Raw genomic sequence first — 23,491 nt, 5'->3', positions numbered from 1 at the left:
CGCTGCATTAACTGCCTAAAAGATTGATTGCCTCAATTCATATAATCAACGGTGGCTATATACGCGAATCATCAATATATGGTACAATTCGCTTATCAAAGCCCTGGTTCTACGCCCAAGAAAATTATCCTCCCTTAACGCAAAGCAATTCATGGCTTCTCAGCTGCCCCAGAGCCACCTTGCTCAGGGTCAACAACAGTCTTATCCCCCACTACCCCCGGTATATGCTCTGGCTGATCCACAGGTACCGGCGGCCCCGTAAAGTGCTTCCGCGCGTAAGCAAAGTACCAGGTTACACTAATCGTCGCAAACCCCGCAAACACAACACTGGCATAGTTCATCGATGCTGCGTCAACAGGAAGTGACACAGGCATGCAGAACAATACGACGGCGAGACAGATCCACACGATTGTCGCGATGTTGATGGCGTAGCCGAATCGGCCAAGCGAGAAAGTTGAGTGTTTGACGGCTTGTCGTCCGCGAAGAACGGAGATGAAGATGGGCACGCCGTAGGAGGTGGACAAACAGATTGTAGCTACGCCGGTGAAGGAATTGAAGGCTGCGCTGGAGCCGAAGTAGATCAAACCGAGAAGGCAGATGACTGTTGTAGAGAGGATGATTGCCCATACTGGGACGTCGAGTCTCTTGTTAACCTTCCTCCAGAGTCGAAAGCCTGGAATGGCGCCGTCACGGGCAAAGGCGTATGTGCATCGACTGGCGGCAGTCAAAGCGCCGATGCCTGCGAACATCAGAATGCCGAGGATTAGGAAAAGCAGGCCAAACCCGCCTCCTGCTGAGCCTGTTGCCGTCTTGAAGATCAAACCAATAGGTTGCCCGCTGGCAACGTCCAGGAGCATCTGCACGTCTGGTAACACGAACAGGATAGGAATCAAGTATACCAAGCCAGTGACGCCGGCCGCCACCACAGACAGGACAATCGCCTTGGGAACCTCGCGATGAGGATTCTGTACCTCCTCGCACATTGCGGCGACCATACCATACCCAGTAAGTGTATAGGCCGCCTGCAGCAGCCCCACGAAGAATGCCCATCCTTCCGGCCTGTAGCAGTCAGCCATCAACACCATTCATTGAAGAGGAACAATACATACCACCCACTTTGACTCGCATCATAATGCGAAAAAACAAACTCCCCGCTCCTCTTCTCATCCGCCATACTTAACAGCACAATCAAGATGACTACAACACTGATCCCCGTCCACCAAATACAAACCTTGTTAATTAGATCCAGCCACTTCGAGCAAAACACATTGACGAGCGCACAAACCCCAATGACCGCCCAAAACATCAGTATCGTCTGCCATTCATTCGCCACAAATTCCTCGTTCCACAAAGAAATCGCGCTGAGTATCAGCTGCCCGCCACTAAACGTGATGCTCAGCGTCACCGTCCAGTTCCCGACTAACGTCAACCAGCCGTCTATGAAGGACATCATGGGTGCCCATTCCTTTGTCGAGAGCATTGCGCTCCAGTAGTACACTCCGCCAGCAGTGGGATATACGGCGCAGATTTCGGCGAGCGAGGCGGCGATTGCGATTGAAATGAGGGTCACGAGCACCCAGCCCCAGATTATGGAGACGGATTGGCCGTCTGTGAGGGTTATGTAGAGGGTTGTACTGAGGCCGAAGGGGGCGGCCATGATGGCGAATGATCTATTTATTGATTAGCTGTTTTATTTGGCATCGTAGGGGTGGTGTGCATGGTACGGACAGGCCGAGGATGCTCATCATGCTGAGATTGCGGGGAAGTTCGCTCTTATAGCCCATACGGGCCAGGGCCTCGTCGGCGTTGGCGTCGATGGAGGATTGACGCATGGTGGCAATATAGAGTAAATAGATATTATTGACGCATGAAGTAGGAAGGCTCGTAACTGGGACCGAGAGAAGTTTGAGAAGAGGAACCTTGGGATGGGGAGCTGGAGGAAATGCGGAGGTGGGCAGCTCGGAGCTTATGAGGGGACGATCATGCAGAGCGTACCTTGGTTATCAGCACAAGGTAGCATCCGGTGTCGGGCCCGGGCGAATACGAGATAACCAAGGTCGGAGGATGATATTTTGTAGATTGCAGCCATTATTAAACGGTATTATGATGAGATGCAGGTCGCGTGGTGCGATAAGCATTTCGGCAGCAGGATCTAGACCGCGTCATTCTTACTACTATCTACGTCCAGTTTCTATCTCCTAGGTAGTAGGTACTTGGGGGGGCCAGTTGGAACCATGGCACACTCCCAACATTACTTAGACTACATGTTATTACAACATATTGAGATTCTCATTTATTCGTTTCATAGTTATCATTTCCAACATACATCAAGGCGAATTGTCACTATCAAGTGACGGCTGCCACATCTGAACCATCATCCACGTCCCCAGCAAGCACGCTGCAACATGCCGGTTCCTCCATGGACAGAGATGAGCGCCAATTTGAAAAGAGAGGGAGGGCGAGGGGAGGAGGTAGCCAAAAGAGATCTGAGGAAAGGACGACAGGATGATGTATAGATCAAGGATATGGGAAATCGGGGGTATCAAAAAGGGGAAAGTGTATGCCACACGAGAGAAATATCTTCCTCTAGAACAAAAAAAAAATGCAGGAATATTTGTCTTTCACCGTCTCTGCTTTTGTTTTTGGTTGTTCTTTTCTTTTGGCGGCGGATGAGGGGAGGTGGTGTCATGGAGGGAAGGGTAAGGATGTGATGTCAAGCGGAATAACCGAGGTGGGCGGAAGTAGGCCCAAAAATATCTCTCTAAGCTGGATCTGTCGGATGTGGAGGAACTCCAGGAAATTCCGGACGTAGAGGCACAGCAAGTGGGTTGTCGTGCGGTGAGGTGGCAAGTGGACAGTTTCATGAGCGTGGCTGCCATGTAGCCAACGGCATTCACCGCCATTGCTGCCCAGTCCCGAGTTCCAGCCCAGCTTGCGTCTAAAGAAATAATATAAAAGAAACAACACGGGGGAATATAACAAGTCCTCGAGCCGGACCAGAACAGGCCGGCGAGCGCAGCCACAAGTTGTTGTGACCCAAAGGGAGAAGAGCGCTGGTCTCCCGTGCAAAGAAACCAAGGACACAACAAAAATACAAACGCCCATCATGCAGTCGTCAATCCTAATAAATCGTTACATGGTAATGCAGATACAGCAGCAAACGAACGCGCGCGCCAGTCTATAATCGTTCAGTCAAGGGCTCAGTGCAGCACCAAGATCGTCGGGATTGTCTAGGCCAAAGCCTGCCATGTCGACAGAGTGCAACGAGCCTGGCCCACCGCGACCCAACGATATGTCAGAGGAAGCATAATCGTGTTTCAATCTTTCATGGGGTCCAAAGAACGGTCGATGCTCTTCGTTTGGTGTGTTGCCATCGCCGGCCGCCCACGGTCCATGTTGCCAGAATCGGGTGTTGGCTTGTTGGTCGCCGAAAAGGTCATGGTGATCATGATGAGCTTCCGTCCCGTGATTGACAAAATCATTGGGCGAGTGGAATCGCAAATGCGACCGGCTGAAATTGGAGCACGGGGAATCCGCCCGTAAGGGAAAGTCGAGACCTGATAAAGGCATGTCTTCGACCGTTGTGATATCAATTGTCGGATTTTCAGTCTGCTGGGCCAGTGCTGAAGCGAGCCGAAGATTTGATGCAGAACTTTGCCGACTATGAGGAGCTGACCGCTCCATGGCACGCTGCACAAAGCTGCCACATGTCTTGAGAATCTTCTCTTGGTTCTCTGGAGAGAGGCTGGCAAAATAATCATTGGCAAGAGAAGGCTTGGGGAGCTCCGGCTCGTCGCGGGTAAGGCCGTACGTCGTCCGGGCGTACTCGGTGAAACCTGATGGCATATCGTATGGAGATTGGTAAACAGTGGGAGCCTGCTCACGCTGTTGCTCAAGATATGCGTACTTCCGGGGCAGTTTAGTGGCTGCTCCATTGACCTTGTTTACCGCCTCCTGTTTCACATTTTCCGTTTCTTTCTTCTGAAGTACGTCTAACCGGTCGCGGTGGCTGATAAGAGAGAACCGCAGCATCTGTAGTAACCGGGTGACTTCTTCGGAGCGCATGTTCAGGGGTTGTAACGGCAGGGAGGTTCCGTCGGGGGCACGGGGTTGGACACGTTGTTGAGCCATTGCAAGCTCAAGCTTCTCAAGGCCATGTGACGGCGGCACGGAGCCCATGGGTCCCAGAAGGGTTTCTACAACCAATTCTGGGGCGACAATGGTATAGCCAGCGAATACATTGGCATGGTCGGTGATCTGGGCCAAACGACGTCGGGCAATGAGCTCACGGACATTGGCAAAATTATTTGCGGGGAGTTGACTGGGATTAGGATTAGTGGAGCCGTTCGTGTTCTGCTGCTGCTGCTGGTGACTGTGTTGCTGCTGAGCTTGAAGGTGGGCTTTGGTGAGTTGAGGATACGGAGCATGGCGGGCGGATTGATTGGGAAGAGAGCGATAGGCTGACGGCATCGCAGAAGCAGCAACAGCAGCAGAAGTCGGAGCAGCGGGAGACGAGCGAGGAGGAGGGGCAAAAGGAGGGCGCTGCGGCAGCGAAGGGCGGGAGGCAGCAGCAGCAGCAGCAGCAGCAGCAGCGACAGCGAGAGCGGAGGCGGTGGTGGTGGCGGCGGCAGAAGAAAGGAGGTGAGGAGGAGGGGCAGTCAAAACATAGGGAGAAAGACGGTGGTGGGGGTAGGAGGGGAGTCCGGCCATCACGGCGCTAAGGGACTTGACGCTGTCTAAGAAATTCGACCGCGGGTTGTGGACGGGCACGCTAGGGTTGTGTGTATATTGAGCCCTACATTGGGTCGATGACTGGCCCAAGTAATACCAGATCTGTTCCAGCTTGTCCAAGTTGACCTGCACCCTTGGTGGGGCTGCAGGATGGTTAGTGCCGTCCACCGTCTCAAATTCGGCCCACTGATACGGAGATCGCCCGTCGCCAAAAGGATTCCCTGCCACTGGCAGTGCGGATTCCAATTCCCTCCGGGCTTCGGGCTTCCGGGCGAGATGCGCAGGTAGCGGCTTGACACCGGCCGCGAGAGGTGCAAAGTTGCTCCTTCGTACGACTAGCATCCAGCGGTATGGTAACTCGATTACGTCCCTGAACCATGCACCTGTCAGCTTGGATAGCTCCTAAATAGGAAAAATGGAAACAAATCACCCCGCCATAGATCAGACCTCAAGCGGGGGAGCTGGTACTTACCCTCGTGGGAGCACTTTGACTAGCAAGGTGCGTTCCGCTGGTCGATTCTCAAGCACCACCGCTCCATTGATTTCCTTGTCGACCTGGAACTGCATCAAATCACCGGCGACGAGGCGTTTGGCGGTCTCAATCAGTTTACGGTCATTCTCCGGCGATTCGCTGGTAGTCATCCATGACGGCCTCTTCTGGCGATGGTACTTGCACTTTAGATCAACGCTAGGAACAGAGTACTGATGTCCGTCGTCCGCAACAACGGTTACCGAGCCCTCTTCCACCTGCACTCCAGCCAAAAGGGCACAGGTAGCATGGTACGATCGTGTGCATTTTCCAAAATTGCATTGGAAGCAAGCTCCCCGTACCTCGCGACAGAAGAGACACTTGAGCCCCATACGGGCCTTTGGGATTTTGTCCATGTCGCAGACGACCTCTTTGCCGGACTCATCACGGAGAATGCTGGTCTCTTCGATATATAGAGCACACCGTCGGTGGATGTGGAATTTTCTATCCTCGTTCGGCAGCAAGTCCTCATAATCAAGATTGTTTGGACACAAGAGGCAAGGAATTTCTCTTGGAATATCCATACTCATTCTCATTCGTTTCGATTTGGTCGATTCGCTATCAAGCTTTCGCTTACGACCACGCGTGGACGCTTTCTCCGGGACACTGCGAGGTGGCGTTAGGAGGTCAGAGGCACCATCCATACCATCCAGATCGCTGTCATATTCGCCGTAATATTCGGGGGTTGATTCACCGCGAAGTTTGCGCTCAATGTCGTCCACATCAATCCAAACACTGTCAGACTCGCAGTTACATTTCTTCGCCACTCGACCGTAATCTAACCACTTCTCAGTTGCAAAGTTGACTGATTCAGCGCAGTTGTATCCAAGGTTGTACCCGGAATGGTACCCGTAAGGATATGTAATCACAAACTCGCCCTCATAGTGTACCATTCTGTTAACGGTGATGCCGTACTGGGATTTGAGAAGACTTGGCGAGACAAGATATGTTTTGTGGCGAAGAAACTGGTCGCAAGTCTTTGCATCACTGGGCCAGATGCCTAGATTACTGTTAGATCTGCTGCCTGACTTCATCAAAATCGATATTAGGTCGCGCAGAAAACTTACTCTTCATCGCCTGTTCAAACCGAGGAGCATCCTCTTGGGAAATGCTGTACCACTGTTTCGGAGCACCAAAGTGAATATAGTTGATACTATAGAGGTCCACATCCTCCAGATGCCAGGCAAATGTTGCCTTCCACATGCCCAAGTATAGATATGCAGTGTTGACACCTGGAACTTTCTGGCCAATAACATCGAGAAGGTTTGGGAGTTTGGCAACATTCCATGAGGTCGTGTTGTCGTCGAAGAGAGAGCCCGGCATATCTGCACCATACATGGGGTTGTTGAACATGAGAGATTTCCAATAGGCAGTTTCAAGTTCTTCGCATCTTTCATAAGTGTAATCTTCATTATCGTGAATGCGATAATCAAAATTTGCATACGCTGCCTCATCCACCTGATCGATGGCGTCTCCTTTGTTCTGTTTCCTGCGAGCAGTCACAGACTTGGGCTGTCGGCCCCTGGGTTTTGCTGCAGACAAGGACTCGCCGTCGCTAAGCTCTTCGGCTTTCGTCTCAACAGGGTTTGATTCGGGAGAAACGGGTGTAGGTGGGCCTTCGGGTTTGGTCTTTTCGAGTCCCTCCTCGGTAGGTTCTTCCTTGATCTTGACTGGCTCCTCCTTCACTTTCACTAGGTTCGATCGTTTCGGAGGGCGTCCGGGCCCTCGTTTTGGGGTATCTGCTCGAGTGGTAGGGGGCTTGGGAGCTGCTAGGGCACGAGTAGCTCGCTCTTGATTTCTTCTTCTTTCTCCGCGGCGAGCAGGCGGCTGATGACTGCCGTCTTCGCAAAGCCCTTTCCACTGAGGCAAGTTATAAGACCTTTGTTTCTCGATATTCGCCTGAGTGTAAGTTCCATGAGAACCGTGGAACTCCTGCATGATTGGATTTTTCACGCGGATTTTCTTGACAGCTTCATCGAGGGCAGGGAGAGAATCGCGCCTGGAAAGTAAAAGGCTGACTTAGTCATTATAATATTTGTTCAGACTCAACGAGGCTTACCACTCCTTCGGTGGGATGACCTTGACTATGCCCGAGCGCATCCCATATTTGTCAATCCTGTTAATAAAAGACTGGAAATCACGGAACTGGTCCATTGTCTAGTGCAAGCTCAAGTCAGCGGATAACCTTACGAATGTAAGCTTCGTGCAGCAAAACGACATACAGGCCTGAAGACGGGGATCTTGCCCCCTCCATAATAATGGTCTGGCTCTATTTCCTCCTCCTCGACCTTCGCCGGTGTAATTTCCTCAGCGCCAACAGCCTTGTTGTCGAGTTCGAGGTCAGATAACTCTGAAGGGGCGCCATCAGGGACATCTCTGATGCCCTTTACACTATGCGGAGGTGTGATCGAAGCTCCATCGTTCGCAGGGCCGCCAGCGGTCGAGTCGAAGAGAGGGCGATCAATTGTTTCAGCCATCACCATGCGAAATAGAAAGGTATGAATAAATCGTTCCAAAGCTAATGCGGGTGCCGTCAAAGAATGCGACCGCTGATCGACGGCAGAAAGTGAGTCCCCAGCGGTCGGGGATGGATGGACTGGGAGGACAAACGTCAGCTCGTTCGTTGTCTTGACGTCGGTTGAAACCGTAGTTTTGTTGTCGGATTTCGTCGCGCCTTTTGTTGATTAAGACGATCGGAAATTGTCAGGTTAAGGAGAGGTGTGATGATGCTGAAGGATCCAAGCTTCCCTAGGACGAATTGCTAGGATAGGCCAGGCCGTCTGTCATGGATGCAGGAAGGGGGTGGGAAAAAGACGAACGTAGCCGCAGGATACGAGATAAGGGATCGGGGCTGACGGGGTCGACAGAGTTAATTAGCCAGGCGATGATGCGACAGCCTCGCCAGCATGAGGTCCAGCAGTACGGAGTAAGCAAGTCCTAAAGCAAAGCAAATTAACGCAAGCACAAGTCACTTCGTCTCCTCCTCCAGGATATGGGAACAGAACGAGGAGATTTGCGATAGCGCAGAACCAAGAGGCGCACGCAGGATGTTCAGTCGGCAGCACGCTAGTTCAGCGATAGTTGCAGAGGCAGGAAGTTGGTGAAGGTTAGTGGAAAGAAAGCTACACGCAGGGGGGACCAGAAAGGCGGCAGGACCAATCTGAAGAAGAGAGAGCAACAGTCACTCACTGTCTGTGTGGAACCAGCGTCTGTCTGTGACTCTGTCTGGCCTGATTTACTGGCAAGCCTAGGTGGATTCTGGCTGTGAAGGTGGAATGATTAGCGGCCTGGGTACTAAGGCATCATGCTACTTCCTGTCTGGTTTGGTCTGTCTTTCTTACGTATCACTCCGTCATTCCAGCAGATCACTCCGGTGTCGGTGCGCATTAAGGGCGGCTTGTAATCTTGACTCTGTAAATCTATCAAAGCACATCATGTACTAGATCCTCTACTGACACTACTTCGTCGTGTTGCAAGCAGATAAGTCTCTTCGTGTAGGCATCTTGAATGGTGACACACTCAGTTCAGTCACATGACTGGCCAGCAACACGAAACAGCAATACTGCCGGGCGGTATCCCTCTGCACGGGCCGGAAATAGTAGCATCGGATCCTGGTGGTCCCGGGCGCGCTGCACTCGCAATCCTCGCATGAGCCTTGGTCTTGGGCTTGTAATTGATTGATAACATTGCCAATGGTATGATCTCATCAGACAATATAATTGGTTGGCTCACAATCAAGCGGCAAAATCTTCTGGAAACAGCAAAAGAAGGGCGGGCGCTGATGAACGTCTCCAGCTCGGTTAAGGTCGGGAATGTTGCGAACTTGCGACGTGAGAATATTCCGGACACCATTCTCGGATCCAGTGGATCAGTTGTATCGAGATGGCAAATAATACTTTGAAGATCTGCCTACAAAAACCCCAAGTGCCAAGCTGCAGTTCCTCGTCAAACGACACCTGTGCCTCGATTACATGGGTACCTAGATACCTACTGTAAGTAGGTAGGTGTAGGTTAGGTAGGTATAGGCGCCCGGTTTCCTGAACGGACCATGTGCATGCATGTCGGGTAGCTGAGTTTGCATTAGCTCGATTCGGCGCTAAGGCTTGATGCATCACCCTGCTTCTGCTGCACTTATTTGTTAGTTCTACGCGTTATATAGGGGTTCTAGTTTGAGGCAAATATTCAACTACATATTTGTATTCCAAGCAGATTAATAAAGACAAGGTGGTATCCAAGAGCAATACATGCATGTATATATAGTTTATATATAGCACAACTTAATTTAAACAAGCGTTCATAATTTCGGTTCAATATTCATTTAACCGCAGCTTTTTGCCGACGAATCGTCGTCGTTCAGGCTTGTCTCCGGTTCGCTCACGATCAACATGTAGGCCCTTGAGGGCATGAAGGAGCATCCCAGCATCGAAAAATCCATCTAACTGTGCGTTAAAAGCCGTCACTAATGTATGCCGGGTACAAAAAACTTACATCCGCCCATACCATCATCATCAATCTCCCCGCTATCCGTAGTAGGCGTCTCGGTGCCGCCCCGCAGACGGCCCGTATCGGTACGGACAATCCGACCCCTGCGTTGATCGCGTTGGACCCGTTCTGCAATAAACTCCATTTCGCGAGCGCGGCTGGTTCGTGGGCTCGCTGGCTTGTGGTTGGTCGTACGCAGCAGCTTTCGAATCTCGAACAAGTATGATTCTAGTGTCTGCATGAGTCGAGCTGTCTGGCGATGTTTGGATGAAGCGCAGATGGAAATCGAATCATCCTTGATAATGTAACCAATGCCGAACCCGTCTGCAGATGTCGGCCCGAACCCAAAATGACGCAGTGAGGGGTTGCCGCAGTTTGAGGTTGATAGGACGGTATTGTTGATCTTGTCCCAACCTGGATCGCTGAAAATCGCCGGGGTAGGAGGCAACGTGCGTATAGCGCGGCTATAACTGCTCGTAGATGACAGACCATCTGCATCGGATATGGAGGAAGATTTGGGAGAACCAGCGATGGAGCCATTCTCCAAAGGGCTCGCGTAGCCGTTTGATTCTTCATCTACGCTGTTGTTCCTTGAAACCGGCAGTTCGTCGAAGGATCTCTGCCACAGTGTGTAGAGAGCGTAAAGATGGCGGTCTTGTCCTTGGCCTTTGGAGCATTCCTTGGTAATCGCGGAGTGTTTCTGGGTGGCCTTTCGGAGGCATTCCACTTTCTCCTCGGCTGGGTTCTCAGCCCAGAACGTCTTCAAGAACTCAAGGGACTCGTTCGTGACTGTTCGAATCGCTTCGGTCCGCCCGTGTAGAAAAGCTTTCGTCATGGCAGGCTCGTACGTGTTCACGGCCTGTCCATAGAGTCCGTAGTAAGCCGCCTGGAATGCCATCTGCACGAATGCATCTGGTGAGAATCCCATTGAAGTGATAAAGTTCTTTCCGTAACCGTTGAAATCAAGCACTCGGAACTCATGCTGCTGAAGAAGATCCGCCAGGTGTGACTCGGCAAATCGAATAGCGATGCTCAACTCTGGTGCCATATCCCATTCCAGTTTCCGAGGTGTCGGGCTTACATCACCAAAGCTTCGAGGATCGCGCTTGGAAGGGTCGGGGCTAGTTGTCGCCCACAAGCTGGGAGCTTGGCCATTTATTGTCCGCGCAAACCGAAGTATGGTGTCTGTATAAACATCACTGGCAAATCGAAGGACAGTATGACCGTCAACACCCGTATGCTCGAAATTAATCCCTGCACTTCCGTTCTTGCACACAATAATCTGAAGCTTGTCGTACCACCGGTTTGTGCAGGTACCAACTTGCACACCCTTTTCCACGACGTTAGTACCACAGAGCATATTGGCGCAGAGCTCAGATGTGCTGTGAGGCTCGGTATCATCTAGGCAGAGAACAAACAGAGCTGTATCGACAATATTGAGGCCTTCTGCGTTATTTGAGCGCGGATCCTTAGTGAGAATATCCCTCAACCCAGACCACACTTTGCGATTCTCGGTACTGAGTACACCTAGGGCACCTTTGGCGGCTTCCTGAATAGGAGTTTGCTCTGCATCGGCAAGAATAACCTCGAGGTTCATGGCGATGTCCCTTTCTGTCATAATCTGGTCGTGATTTGCATCCAGAACGTCAAACCAATAGAACTGTCCACGGCACATCACGACAATATGCTTTGCATTGGGGTCCTGGCTAATAACGCATCCGTTATCCGTAGGTACGCGTGCGGTACCAAATAGCCGAGAGTACTGGTACATGCATAGTGGCGTCCCTCGGACCTTGTCTGGAGATAACTCCTCGCGCCTCACAGCTCGTACGAATGATAGAGCCGAAACAACAAGCGATGCCGCTCTAGTCAACTGATTGTTTCTCGCAGGCGTCGGATCATCTTCCAGCAAGAAGAATGGATTCAGATTGAGAACAACAGCTACCAAGATTAGCCGACAGCATATTGTGGTCTTGTGGATAAATCACTTACGACTATCGTAGTTCAAGTAAGAATCATACCCTACATAACCTATTAGTTCCGCAAGATACGGTCGCAGGATGTAATTATTGCGGGGTAGACGTACAGAATTGCTCAATATAACTCGTTTGCGAGGAGGCATACTTCTGAAGCTTCTCTTGCAGGGCCGGACCTTCTGACCTGAGGAAGTCTCGCACAGCAGCTTTAGTATCGTCTTGCTCCTTTGCGGTTTGCAGCGGCGCTAGAGCTTCCAGGTATTTGTTGCATGTGCTCTCAAGATCGGGGATGGGTAACTTTGGGAGAGAGTCTTGATGTGAGAACGTCAAGCCGCCTTTCCGAGTCACTTGGTCCGTCAAACCTCCATCCACGGTAGTAGGTTTGATTTTCGGCTCTGCAACCGGATGGGAGCGAGGGGAGTCCATGGCGAATCCCAGAGGCTTTGGCGCTGTAAAGTAGCGAACTGCGGTCGACGAGTAGGTCATCGTGTTAGCTAGTTGGGTTTACACGTAGATGTATGTATCAAGCGTAGCGACAAGCGAGAAAAGTAGGGATAGAGAGGAGACGTAAGGCGGTTCGGTAGAAGTAGTGGCAGTCTTGTAGGCAGTAAGAGGGCATGGAGGTTAATGTCTCATGACCCAGCAGATCACGAGGGAAAGGAGGCCGACCTCGATTAGATGAAAGTAACAGAATAAGAATAGAAGAAATAATATGTCCTGTGAAAAGGTAGAACAGCAAGATGTGTTGTTTATAAAATCAATGGAAGATGCAAGAGGCGCGCCAATATGTATGGGCCCCAAGTCCGGGGGCAAGCCCGGGGCAGAAGCGGGGATGAAACTCGGAACAACGGGCGAAATGGCGTCTTAGAACGGAGGAAGGGACGCTTACCAGAGAAAACCGATAAGCAACGCAGCCTACAGCCAGCCGGAATCCTTCAATTGCAGTGGATCGCCTTCGTTGGCACAAGCGTCCGGCTCGAGTTGCGGGCGTGTCGGCGGAACGGATGCCAGTGCGGAGGAAACTCGGGGTCTCAGCCAGACCTGCTGCCAAGAGATACGGTTGCTTCTGCTTGATGTAGGGTGTCACTGAGCCAGATGGAACTCAAAAGAGGGCTCTTTTGAGGACGAATTTAGATTCTGCTTGAGGCCGAGAGGAAGTGAGGGAACGAAAGGACGAGGAGGATGGCGGGCGACGAGTAATACCATGCGCAAAGTTATATCATACGCGGAGGAATGGACTCGGCACCAAAGGCTTGTTTCACACCCACAATCTTTCTAATAAGAATGCTGATCGAGCCAGTTGCTTGTAGTAAGAGACGATGTGCGCACTGCGGTCAAACTATTTGGCACCTTGGAGAATTAGCTTAGGAAGATTTGAAGATCCCCGACCTGTCTGCACGGGTGTTGTGTCAACGTAGTGGCATTTCAACAAGGCAAAACTTAGTATCCTCGACTGACAATAAGCTGCATAACGAACAACCCAGGTTTCCTCGGGCGAAAGGAGCTGCTTCAGCCTTGACTCCTCGAGACGTTCTGAATGCGGGGAGACCAGTCAAAATCACGTGTACCTTGGAATATATGGAGAAGAACCATGACGTCACATATCCAAGGCCCACCTTAGGTACTAAGGTTGCCTTCGGCGTTTGTTCGGATGAGATGATACCTTAGGTACGCGGTAGGTAAGATTCAACTCTACTCCTACCACACACCATATGCATTCGGGGCAAGTCAGACAGACGCTCATCATGTTACCGGTTATCTCAAACACGCTATCTAGGGCGCCGCGCACATACAAGCAAAGGCAAGAAGTCAACGTGCAAAAGATGAAGTAATTCGGATTCCTGTCAACTGACAAGCTCGAACAAGGTTAAATATTCACAGTTGAAGCGGAGATAAAACGACATCCTAAGACTCAATGGATGGCTGAAGAACCCTTGAAATCTGACAGACTGCCGTACAAAACACCAAGATACTCAATATGGGATCTCGAGGAGAACTCCATATTTTCAGATAGAAAGAAACTGAAGAAGACCGTCCACAAGAAAGCTTGGATTTCGGATTTTTCTTGATACATCGAGTTCAATGTTCCCGACTAATAGCACGCACGAGGATCGTTATGCTACGAGCGCTATTGTGGCTTACAGCAGAATCACCGCGCCTTGGCGACTACGAGTGTCCCGTCGGTCAAGCGCATATGTTTCTGGACTTATGCAGAGTACGGGGCCTGTCCGAGAGGACGAGCAATGTTGTCGGCATATTCACCGTCGTAATTTCCTATTGACCACTTGTTAGACCCGTATTTAGAGTCAGACAGTTCATACTCTTGACACTTACCTGGAGGGCTGTAGTTGCAGACAGTAAATGGGACGGCGGCGGCGGAATCAACATTGCCGAGGCTGGGGCAAGAAACAGTGGCGCAGCCAACCGAAGTGGTACCCTTCCACACAATCTGGGAGAAGTGACCCCACTTCTCGAACAAGCTCATGTCGGGGTTGGCCTCTCCATAGAGGTTCTCGAAGTAACCAGCCTCGTCGTTGTACATGAGGTTGGAGATCATGACACCAACCTCTTCGGAGGAGGTACCATACCCGATGTTTTGGCCGTATCCACCACCGTTGATGCTTCTATGAGGATGTTAGCTGACTTTGACCGAAGAGAAAAGTATGAAAGGAGTTGGCCATACGTGTCATGCTGGTAGACGCAGCGGGAGGCGAGCACCTGAGCGCTAGCCTCAAGATCAGCAGACCAAGTAAGGTCGGTAGAAGAGTGGTTGGCGCGGTGGACGTTGTGGCTGTAGATGACAGTGGACTGATAGTCATTGGCAGGGGCCTGAGTGCTAGCCGGGGGTGCGGTCGAAGTCGACTCGGGCACAGACCAAGTCGAAGACCAGGTAGAAGACCAAGTCGACTCCCAGCTGGAGGTCCAGGAAGTTGCAGTCTCAGGCTCTGGGGCCACAGAAGTGACAACAGGTTCAGCCGAAGTAGTCGTCGGCTCCTCGGTGGTAAGTGGCTCGGGTTCGGGCTCGGGCTCGGGAGCGGGATCCTGGACCTTGACTTGGGTCTCGGGAACAATGGTGGTGGTAGGAGCAGCAGAGGTAGTTGTGGGCTCCACGGTGGGCTCCACGGTGATGGTCTTGGTGATGGTAACAACAGTCCAGTCGGTCACGGTGGTGGTGGTCCAGGTGGTCACATAAGAAGGCTCAATCTCGGCCACGGCACCAAGGGCGCAGAGAGCGCCAAGAAGCATCGAAGTCTTCATGATGAGTAACTAAATGCGGTTGCACTTGAGGGTGGACGAGCGGTGGATAGGCTTTGGCAGGTCAACTGTCTGATCGATTGAATGACTTCTCCAGGAAGTAGCTCGAAGACTGACTTGATTGGTGGTAGCGACCTCGTTCTTCACCCAGGAGTTGTGAGAATGGAGCGTAACGGTGTCGATGGGAAGTGCAGATCAACTGCAGAGAGGGTGATTTTCTGAGGGGGGAGGTGATACGAATTCCAGTCGTGTCTTATCTTGTTGTATCAACAAAGGAATGACAGCCTCGAGAGAACACTTTTTAAAGGAGTGGAAAAAGTGCACCGAGACGGAGGAAGTTGTATGAAGAGAGAGGGAGAGAGGGTTGGGGTGGCAAGCGGAGGAGAAGAAAGAGAGAAGAGGAAGAGGGAATGGAGGTGATAATATAAAGAGTTATGAAGGCTAAGGACTTGGTCGATGCTTGGGAGGATCGCAAAAGGAGAGGAGCGTCCAGTGGGGCTCAAGATCTGGCTGGGGTTTAATCAAACGCAAATTAATTCATTCTACCCAGAGTGCCTTGCTCTGATTATTATACGTACTCAGTCTCAAGGTGCAGGTAGAATGGCTTTTTCTGATTTATCTCTTCTCACCGGATTCGATTGTCAATTATTGTGCTGAAGAAGCCACGAGATAGTGTTCCATGGAATGCCTCCAGCTCCTCCTTTTTTTTGTGTCCCGCAGACTGAGCGATTTTACATGCCGAAGATCCTCCTCTACTGGGTCCAGACATTCCAGGACGTTTGGAAGAGGGGCCTGATTATGCCCAGCCATCTTACACAAAAATCGACAGAGAAGAGGGCGGTTAAGACGGTCGAAAGCGCAATCTCCATGGTGGCCATCCAGATCTAACCGCAGCATCGAATATAAAACGGGCTTGTCAGAGATGCAGGTACGCCTCTTGTTTCAGGAACGGACATCCAGGGCCAATCAACAGCGCCACCACGGGCCAAACAACCGTCTTCTGGTCGGACCGCGGATTAAACGGCATTCTATTAATTCTTCCTCTTTCTTACTACTCCTGCGCTTTCTGTCTTCTTTGTTTGCCTTTGTCCAATCAACCCCACCACAGCAAAAACCGAGAGTCGTCAACGACTCAACGGTCAACCAGAGGATGAAAGGTGAAGAAGAGCGGAACCAGGGCCCAGTCTAATTTCAGGGGATTAACCACCAAAACTTGGCACTCGGCAGCCGCTTTAGTGTTTCATCCTGCCCCATCTTTCCTCCCTTGAAAGTTGAGAGTTCAAACTTCAGGGGGCAAAGGTCCACGTCTGCGCGCTTCGACAGAAATGCTGACGATCGTCGCCTTAGGTCTGGACTCTGGACTAGCTTTGGGCCTTTGGCATATTCTCATCGACATCTCCATCTTCATCTCGCCACATCGCATCGGCGGTTGACCTGCAGGCGAAAAGTGACAGTGACAGGATGACACCCTTGGCAGGCCGAGAGTTCATCTATTTAAGTTGCAACTCTCCCGTTCATTATTGAATATCGCTTGCTTAATGTTCACATGAGATTATGTCTCTCTCATTATCACTGTCTCACTCGCTTACAGTAGTATACATGTTGATCTACGCCGGAGTCCCGAACACAGTCCTCATTTCATCTCACCCTAAAACACGAGGCACCTCAAACATGAACCGCAAACACGATATCGTCTCCATTACTATCTCGAGGTCAAGTTCCAGAATCTTCACTCGAATTACTCCGTTCCTAGGTTCATATTTTGATGACTAGGTGCGGTCCCATAACCGCCTGGGAAACCGGTCGTCTCCATTTCTGACTCTCCGCCTGGCAACGGTGTAGCAGCTCCAGTAGAACTCCGTGGATTTACACTTACAGCAATCAAAGATGATATTATTGAGAGGACCACGGAATGGGGCCAGTGCATACGTATCCTAATATCCATCCCGAATATAATTGCCCCATACTCATCACAACAACGAATGTAATGGTTAATCTCCCATTATTATTATTATCTCCGCTTCGACGCAACGGCTAGTTTGCTTGTACTCCGGAGGATTGCAGATTGATCTCGTGATCTTAACGCTCTCGACTTGGATCATATGCCAACTGTAGACCGAGACTTGCTGAACACATCAATTTCCTGGCGCTTGACCATTTTCAACCGTTGATATGTCTGTCTTCTGAGTCCACAGGTGGAAAATACCACCGCACCACCACCTGCACAGGACTGATCCTTCCCTTCTTGTCCAGACTGGGTGTGTCGATTAGATACTTTTAACCTGAAATTTTGCGCCTTTAGTCACATAAACAACAACAAAAAGAAAGAAAGAAAAAGCATCCTTCAAGTGGGCTTGCAGAGCTTTACACACTTACCATGGGTGAGAAATGTGTACCTGGGCGAGTCCATCAGTCCATAGGACGGGTCTCGATCTAGATTGAATACCTGGCCACCTCAATGGCTTCTGCAGGACCCGGACGTACCGCTACCCGTCCTAACGGTTTCCTCCACTCGCATCCACCCGGCAGTATATGCCTGATGCCATACTTATGGTACTATTAGTACTTGTCGAGTGGCAAAAAAAAAGGCTGCCGACTCGGGTTTTCCAGAAAGCTTTGCTGCTTGTACCGTGGTTGGGCTTGTTTTTCTTCTTCTGCATTTTCTCCTCCTTCTATTATTGGCGCCTATCTGTTGTTGTTTATTCTAGCTCTTGGAGGCGAGCCCTCAAATCGACGCCATGAACAGTGAACCTCGTTGTAAAATATGGGACTCGGCAATGGTACGATGGTATGATGGTACTTTAAAAACCCGGCGCAGCTACCTTGTCTACACAGGTAGCAGAATATACTAACTCCTCTAAAGTGAGAAAAAAAAATAAGTTACTCGTGTAGAACAACCAAAAACAGGTTTTCATTCATTAGATATCAAGTTCGCGACACCGTCCCTCCTCACAAACAAGTAGATAGTCTTTTACCTGCTCCCCGGTCTTCAAATTCTTGAATAATGGATTCCTTGTACGTAGCCAGAACGACTGGTTCCCTGTAAAGTCTCCCAAATGTGAGGGCCGGATATCCACTAGAGCCGCCACCGTGGTGCTCGAGGTCGACAGCAATAGACCCGCCTCTGCACGAATTTTCTTCACCAACACGTCCCGCACCGACACTGGCGCCCCTCCTTCTGACAATGGGCCTGGCCCTGATGCAGGTTCCTTGACTGTGCTGAACACACCCGTCACATTCCGTGTCCCTGTTTCTAGTCCCACGATTGCGTCTAGGAGGCCGACGAAGAGGAAAGGGTGTTGAAGGATCTCTACGGCGAACGAATGGCAGGTTTGGCGAGCCAGAACGCGGTATTTGTCTTCTTCCAGCAGGCTAGAAAGGCGAAGTAGGCTGCGTGCGATTACTCCGTTCACCGATGGCACGGCAGACTCTGTCCCAGTCTTCAATCGGAGCAGAGTAGCAGGCGAGCCTGGAACGGGTGTGGATGGGGTGGTGTAGAAGCCTGCAGGAGTCGACCCTGCATAAGCAAGGAAGTTGTCATTGAGATAGCCTATGGGAAAAGAAACCGTCAGTAGCCCGAATACTTTTGACTCTTGGGAAAGCGGGTGGGGGAACATACGTTGTAACTGTTCAGCAAACTTTAGGTAGCTGTCATCAAATGTCGCCTCATACATGTCCAGCAGGCCGCTAATCAAGAACGCATAGTCTTCCGCAAACCCCAGAGTCGTGCCTTTGCTACCATCGCGATAAATGCGCCAGAGCTGGCCCGTGTTCCTGTCGAACAGCACCTCTTTTATAAAGTTGATCGCCTTTGCGGCAGCTTCGCGACATTGCAATGCCTTGTCGTTGTCAATCTCCTCAAAAAGAACGCTGCACTTCGCCAGGGCACCAATCGCTAACCCGTTCCATGATACAATGATTTTGTCGTCGAGATCGGGCCGCACACGGGTCTGCTCCCGATAATCACGCAGTTTCTGCTTGCCCGATCTGATGATCCTCACTACCTCGTCCTCGCCCAGCCCGAATTCCTTGGCTAACTTGCTTGGAGTGGCTTTGATGGATAGAACGTTTTGATTCATGAACTCATCATGTGGATCATTCTCCGGGGCAATGTTTCCATCCGGAAGAACACCCCAATGGCGAGCGCAGACCCCAGCATCCCGCGGCCCTAGGACTTGAGTCAGTTCCTTCAATGTCCAAACATAAAATGCACCTTCTCGCTTTTCTGTGTCGTTCTGTGTGGGCAGACTGTCCGCATCTTCGGACGAATAGAAAGCGCCTGTAGTAGACTGAATTGGGGCGGATGTAAGGTAGGTGACCAGGTCGTAGACTGCACCCAGTAGCTCAGGGTCATGTGTGATCTTAAAAGCATCAACATAGACATCTAAAAGCTGTGCCTGGTCGTATAACATTTTCTCAAAGTGAGGTAGGCCCCAGTCGGTTGTCACACTATAACGCGCAAATCCATGGCCGATGTGATCCCTTATACCCCCACGAGCCATACTAACGAGCGTATTAACCGCCATTGCTGTCGCATTCTCGCATTCTTCTTTCCCAACTATGTCAGTTACCGCACTTGGGTAGAGTCCAAGCCGGAGCAGGAAGCTAAGGTTAGCGGGTGTTGGAAATTTAGGCGCTCGTCCAAAACCCCCATTGGTGGTGTCATAACGAGAAGCGAAATGTTGATATGCTTCTTCTAGGAGCTCTATATCTAAATCTTCATCGGATTGGCGATCACCCTGGTAGGTGTGAGTACCCTCCTCAGCGAACTCCCTCAGTTGCTTCGTGATCTCTTTTGCACTGTCGAGGCATCGCTCCTGCTGCGTTTGCCAAACATCTCGTAGCTTTTCAAGAATTTCGATAAAGCTAACAGTGTCAGGCCCATATAACGCCGATGAGTTTGGACCGGGCCAATATGTGCCGCCGAAGACGGGTTCCAGGTCAGGAGTGAGGAAAACATTTAACGGCCAGCCGCCGGACCCCGTAGTTGCCTGAACATAGTTCATGTATATATCATCGACGTCCGGCCGTTCTTCTCGGTCAACCTTTATCGGAATAAAGGAATCATTGAGAATTGAAGCCACCTCTTGCGACATAAACGACTCCTTCTCCATAACATGACACCCTATGGGCTATTAGCAGAATCCTCAATGGTAGATGGCTGCGACATCTGACATACAGTGACACGCAGAATAACCGATACTGAGGAAGATTAATCGATTTGACCTCCGAGCGAGCTCCATACTCTCTGCATCCCATAGCTGCCAGGCTACGGGGTTATGCCTATGAGCCCTCACCTACGCACGGGTCAGCTTCGACTGGAGAAGAGACGCATAATGATGAGAGCTCGAGGTCTACTCACATATGGAGATTTACTAGCTTCCAGCCGGTTCACAAGCTTGAGCCCAGCGCCTGTTGCACTGTCCTGGTCATGAGTCTGTTGTGCCTGCATCTCTGCCTTGGTGTATCAGGGATCTGCGACAACTGCTAAATGAGATGAAGGTCAGAAGAAGTGGGTGAAGAGTAGGTAAGTTGTCTGCCCGCACTAGCGTTGACGTCCAGGAGCGCGCGGGGAACCGATAGGTAAGATCCGCAAGTAGGAGCTAACCAGAAAGGTGAGTCTCAAACGAGTGCCCAGGTGCAGGTGAGGTCGCAAGGGTGCACCGAGCTTATGCACGAAACCGATTCAAGGGGCGATATAGGAGAGGCTCAAGGAGCTAAGAGAGTGCTCGACTCGGTGGCTTCTCGAGTCGGCTGCTTCGGATTGATCGCCGGTCGCCGGCACTTGAATCTTTGCGTCATGGTTGCATGCGGAGTGGTCACGTGCACATCAAGTAGTACCTAGTACTGTATGTACAATCTCGTGCACTACCTTTACAGAGTACTTCGAGTACCTAACTCTACGGAGTACAGATCTACACACCTACGGCTCGCCTGTCCTTGTGCTATCTTGATTTGCCCTTTCTCCTTAGTCTTCTTCCAACAGCTCTGCTAGCTCCCGTTCCTCCTCTTCTGTCAGCATCGAGTCTGGATTGGTCTGCTGCTCTTCTGCTGGAGGTTTCGTTGCCTGAGCTACGGCATTCCGTAAATCCTCCGGTTTTAGAGACCATTGTCGGACTGTGGCATCAATACTGACGCTGACTAGTGTCTGTCCTGATAGGACCAGGCCTGTTACCTCCTCAAAATGACCCGAAAATGTGTGATAAAGTTGCCCGGTCTTGTGGGGGGTCAGTATGAACCGCTAGCGGTGATAGGAAAAGAGACATACCGATCGATTCCACACACGGACTTCCTCGTCTCGACAGGCAGTAATGACCCAACCCCCTTGTTCATTGACCACAACGTCTCGCACATAGTCTGGATGAGTAAGTGTGAGGTTCGATTTCCAGCCATCCTCTCTAACCAGGCACTTTGCTGTTTTATCTGCTGAAGCTGTCCAAAGATCCCCATCTTGATCGAAGTAGAGCTTGTAGATATTTGTATCATGAGCCAAAATAGCCTCTGTGCCAGTGAGGTCCTGGCTGCCTTTAGAGATATCAAATTGACGGATTTCCCTGTCACTACCAGCGCTGAACACAATCTGTTCCTTAACAACAGGGTCTAGCGTAGCCGGGTCGATGGAAAGATCTTGAATGCCTTTCGCGTGGCCTTTGAAAACATGTAGCCGTTGGCCACTCGCAATGTCAAAGACTAAGATCTGCGCATCGGCGCCACCTGAAAGTAGGAGATCATATCCGTTAAGCCTGGTGCTGACAACCGATCTCACAAAATCGGTGTGACCTTCGTATCGTAGCTTCGGACGCGTTGACGTGACATCCCAGCTCCAGACGCTCTTATCCCAGCATCCGGCAAACAGGAGTTGGCCGTTGGGGCTAAAGCATATGCTCGTGACAGGGGCAGTAGGTCCTTTAAAGACGGCAGCAGTTTCCCCCGTCTACATGCCGAGTTTCAGCGACATCAACAGAGGAAATAGGCACACTGTTGGCCATACGTACTTCGAGGATTATCTTCCTGACCGTCCCACCGCTTTGAGCCACATAGACGGCGCCTTCGTTTAGGGGGTCCGCTCGAGCCGCCAGGATCTTACTTTGCAATCGGATAGGGGATCCATTCGTATTGATTGATTTGGCGTCTTTTCGCTTCTGTTCATCAAGAGCGGAGCTATAGGAATCAGTCAAGCTCGGTGAATGCGGCGGAGGGGTTGGGGAGCTGACGTCGTCTGGAAGAAGTCGTCGCGATGGGAGGACGTGGACATGGCGGCGGTGACTGTCGAGAAAGGTAGTTGATAATAAAGGAATGAGAATGAATCAGAGTAGCAATAAAACAAACAACAAGAACAACAATGGAAGTGATTGAGGAGCTGGATGGTTGGCAGAACTGCTCTTGGAGCTTGTGTGGCCGACCGTAGCTTGGAGCCCTTTTCCCACACCAAACTCTGCTTCCAGCTTCTTCCTCTCTCTTCCCTCGTCTCCTCACTTCCCCATTTCCCCCAGCTTCCCTTCCTTCTCACCTTCATTATCCTCCTTCACACGACTCTCCCTATTCTCTCCTACATACTACCTCGCGCGTCAATCGCGCAGTCATCCTGTCAAAATGGATATGAACCATTTAATAGGGTCAGTGGCCTGAGCCAGGGTATGTGCAGCTAGGCTAGAGTTAACACCTGGCAGTCAACGGTTCAATCTGATCTCCAAGAGTGATATCCGGTACGTTCTCAGTCTCTGATCGCCCTCTCGTTCCTATTGTTCGCCCTCGCTTATTTCCTTTAGTTATGTCGGCACTTTACATGAGATTAACCCCGAAGCATCGACTATCGCCTTGCAGAACGTTGTATCCTTCGGGACCGAGGGCAGACGAGGCGGCACCCGTGCCGAAGAAATTCCCGCTTCTAACAGCGTGTACGAATACATTGTTTTCCGTGGAAGCGATGTAAAGGATATCAGCGTTGCGGAGGATGCGAAGGAAAACGAACAGCCCGAACCTCCTCAGATGCCCGATGATCCAGCTATTCTAGGGGTGAGTGCGCCGTTGAACCCATTGCTTCCACAATCTTCCCCCCATCCCCAGCTTGCAGCCGGTGTTCGATCGTATGATCAAATGATGAATCATTTCGGATGTAAACACAGACCTGTTCTGAATTGCGCAAACAATCGTGTGGAAATTTCCGTTGCCTTCCTTCTGATAGATCATACGCTACAAAATTGTCCAGTTACGACATGAGAATGGAAGAACACTCAGCTGACTTGAACCTTAGAGCGTACCTCGTCCAGCACCGGGACCGCAGGGCCACCCTCCTCAGCCACAACAGCCTCCGCAGCAGCCCCATCAGCAACCTCCTCAAGGCCCTCGTCCTCCGCCTCCTGGTTACCCTCAACAGCCCCAGTTCCAAAGCTATTACCCTCCAAGCCCATATGGACCGCGATATCCACCTTTTCCTCCTGGGCCTGGATACCCCGCTATGCCCTACGGTGCGCCCCCTGGCTGGTATCCCCCTCCCGGCCAAGGTTTCCCTCAAGGC

The 23,491-nt window shown here is 51.0% G+C and overlaps 7 protein-coding genes across 7 annotated transcripts; 1 reads left to right on the top strand and 6 right to left on the bottom strand.

Moving 5' to 3' along the window:
• Positions 1-1,791, bottom strand: BJY04DRAFT_165218 (putative GABA permease). Its single transcript, XM_073709114.1, has 2 exons — positions 1,110-1,791; positions 1-1,059 (listed from the first exon to the last, which is right to left on the bottom strand). The coding sequence occupies exons 1-2, from the start codon at positions 1,655-1,657 to the stop codon at positions 150-152; spliced, it is 1,458 nt and encodes a 485-aa protein (XP_073565150.1). The 5' UTR covers positions 1,658-1,791; the 3' UTR covers positions 1-149.
• A 1,256-nt stretch (positions 1,792-3,047) lies between these two features.
• Positions 3,048-7,894, bottom strand: BJY04DRAFT_165080 (putative jumonji family transcription factor). The gene is made up of 5 exons (XM_073709110.1): positions 7,483-7,894; positions 7,320-7,417; positions 6,328-7,259; positions 5,204-6,260; positions 3,048-5,101 (listed from the first exon to the last, which is right to left on the bottom strand). Exons 1-5 carry the CDS (start codon positions 7,741-7,743, stop codon positions 3,193-3,195), a joined length of 4,257 nt encoding a protein of 1,418 aa, XP_073565149.1. The 5' UTR covers positions 7,744-7,894; the 3' UTR covers positions 3,048-3,192.
• Positions 7,895-9,454: 1,560 nt separating this feature from the next.
• On the bottom strand, positions 9,455-12,464 carry BJY04DRAFT_202231 (choline/carnitine O-acyltransferase). The gene is made up of 4 exons (XM_073713173.1): positions 11,829-12,464; positions 11,735-11,764; positions 9,749-11,683; positions 9,455-9,695 (listed from the first exon to the last, which is right to left on the bottom strand). Exons 1-4 carry the CDS (start codon positions 12,202-12,204, stop codon positions 9,568-9,570), a joined length of 2,469 nt encoding a protein of 822 aa, XP_073565148.1. The 5' UTR covers positions 12,205-12,464; the 3' UTR covers positions 9,455-9,567.
• A 737-nt stretch (positions 12,465-13,201) lies between these two features.
• Positions 13,202-15,207, bottom strand: BJY04DRAFT_165093 (CAP domain-containing protein). The gene is made up of 3 exons (XM_073709111.1): positions 14,402-15,207; positions 14,053-14,342; positions 13,202-13,992 (listed from the first exon to the last, which is right to left on the bottom strand). Exons 1-3 carry the CDS (start codon positions 14,974-14,976, stop codon positions 13,925-13,927), a joined length of 933 nt encoding a protein of 310 aa, XP_073565147.1. The 5' UTR covers positions 14,977-15,207; the 3' UTR covers positions 13,202-13,924.
• A 2,684-nt stretch (positions 15,208-17,891) lies between these two features.
• Positions 17,892-20,425, bottom strand: BJY04DRAFT_211365 (thioredoxin domain-containing protein; the record flags this gene model as incomplete). Its single annotated transcript, XM_073714394.1, has 4 exons — positions 17,892-18,523; positions 18,593-20,098; positions 20,153-20,270; positions 20,336-20,425. The coding sequence occupies 4 exons, from the start codon at positions 20,423-20,425 to the stop codon at positions 17,892-17,894; spliced, it is 2,346 nt and encodes a 781-aa protein (XP_073565146.1).
• Positions 20,426-20,941: 516 nt separating this feature from the next.
• BJY04DRAFT_211364 (WD40 repeat domain-containing protein) lies at positions 20,942-22,228 on the bottom strand (the record flags this gene model as incomplete). Its single annotated transcript, XM_073714393.1, has 4 exons — positions 20,942-21,190; positions 21,242-21,907; positions 21,969-22,134; positions 22,188-22,228. The coding sequence occupies 4 exons, from the start codon at positions 22,226-22,228 to the stop codon at positions 20,942-20,944; spliced, it is 1,122 nt and encodes a 373-aa protein (XP_073565145.1).
• A 215-nt stretch (positions 22,229-22,443) lies between these two features.
• On the top strand, positions 22,444-23,249 carry BJY04DRAFT_202201 (putative G2/M phase checkpoint control protein Sum2). Its single transcript, XM_073713172.1, has 3 exons — positions 22,444-22,589; positions 22,644-22,679; positions 22,743-23,249. The coding sequence occupies exons 1-3, from the start codon at positions 22,567-22,569 to the stop codon at positions 23,191-23,193; spliced, it is 510 nt and encodes a 169-aa protein (XP_073565144.1). The 5' UTR covers positions 22,444-22,566; the 3' UTR covers positions 23,194-23,249.
• Positions 23,250-23,491: the final 242 nt, after the last annotated feature.

Source organism: Aspergillus karnatakaensis (assembly GCF_047715665.1).
Source record: "Aspergillus karnatakaensis strain CBS 102800 unplaced genomic scaffold BJY04scaffold_84, whole genome shotgun sequence".
Classification (NCBI taxonomy): Eukaryota; Fungi; Ascomycota; class Eurotiomycetes; order Eurotiales; family Aspergillaceae; genus Aspergillus; species Aspergillus karnatakaensis.
This window is presented reverse-complemented; position numbering and strand designations above follow the sequence as displayed.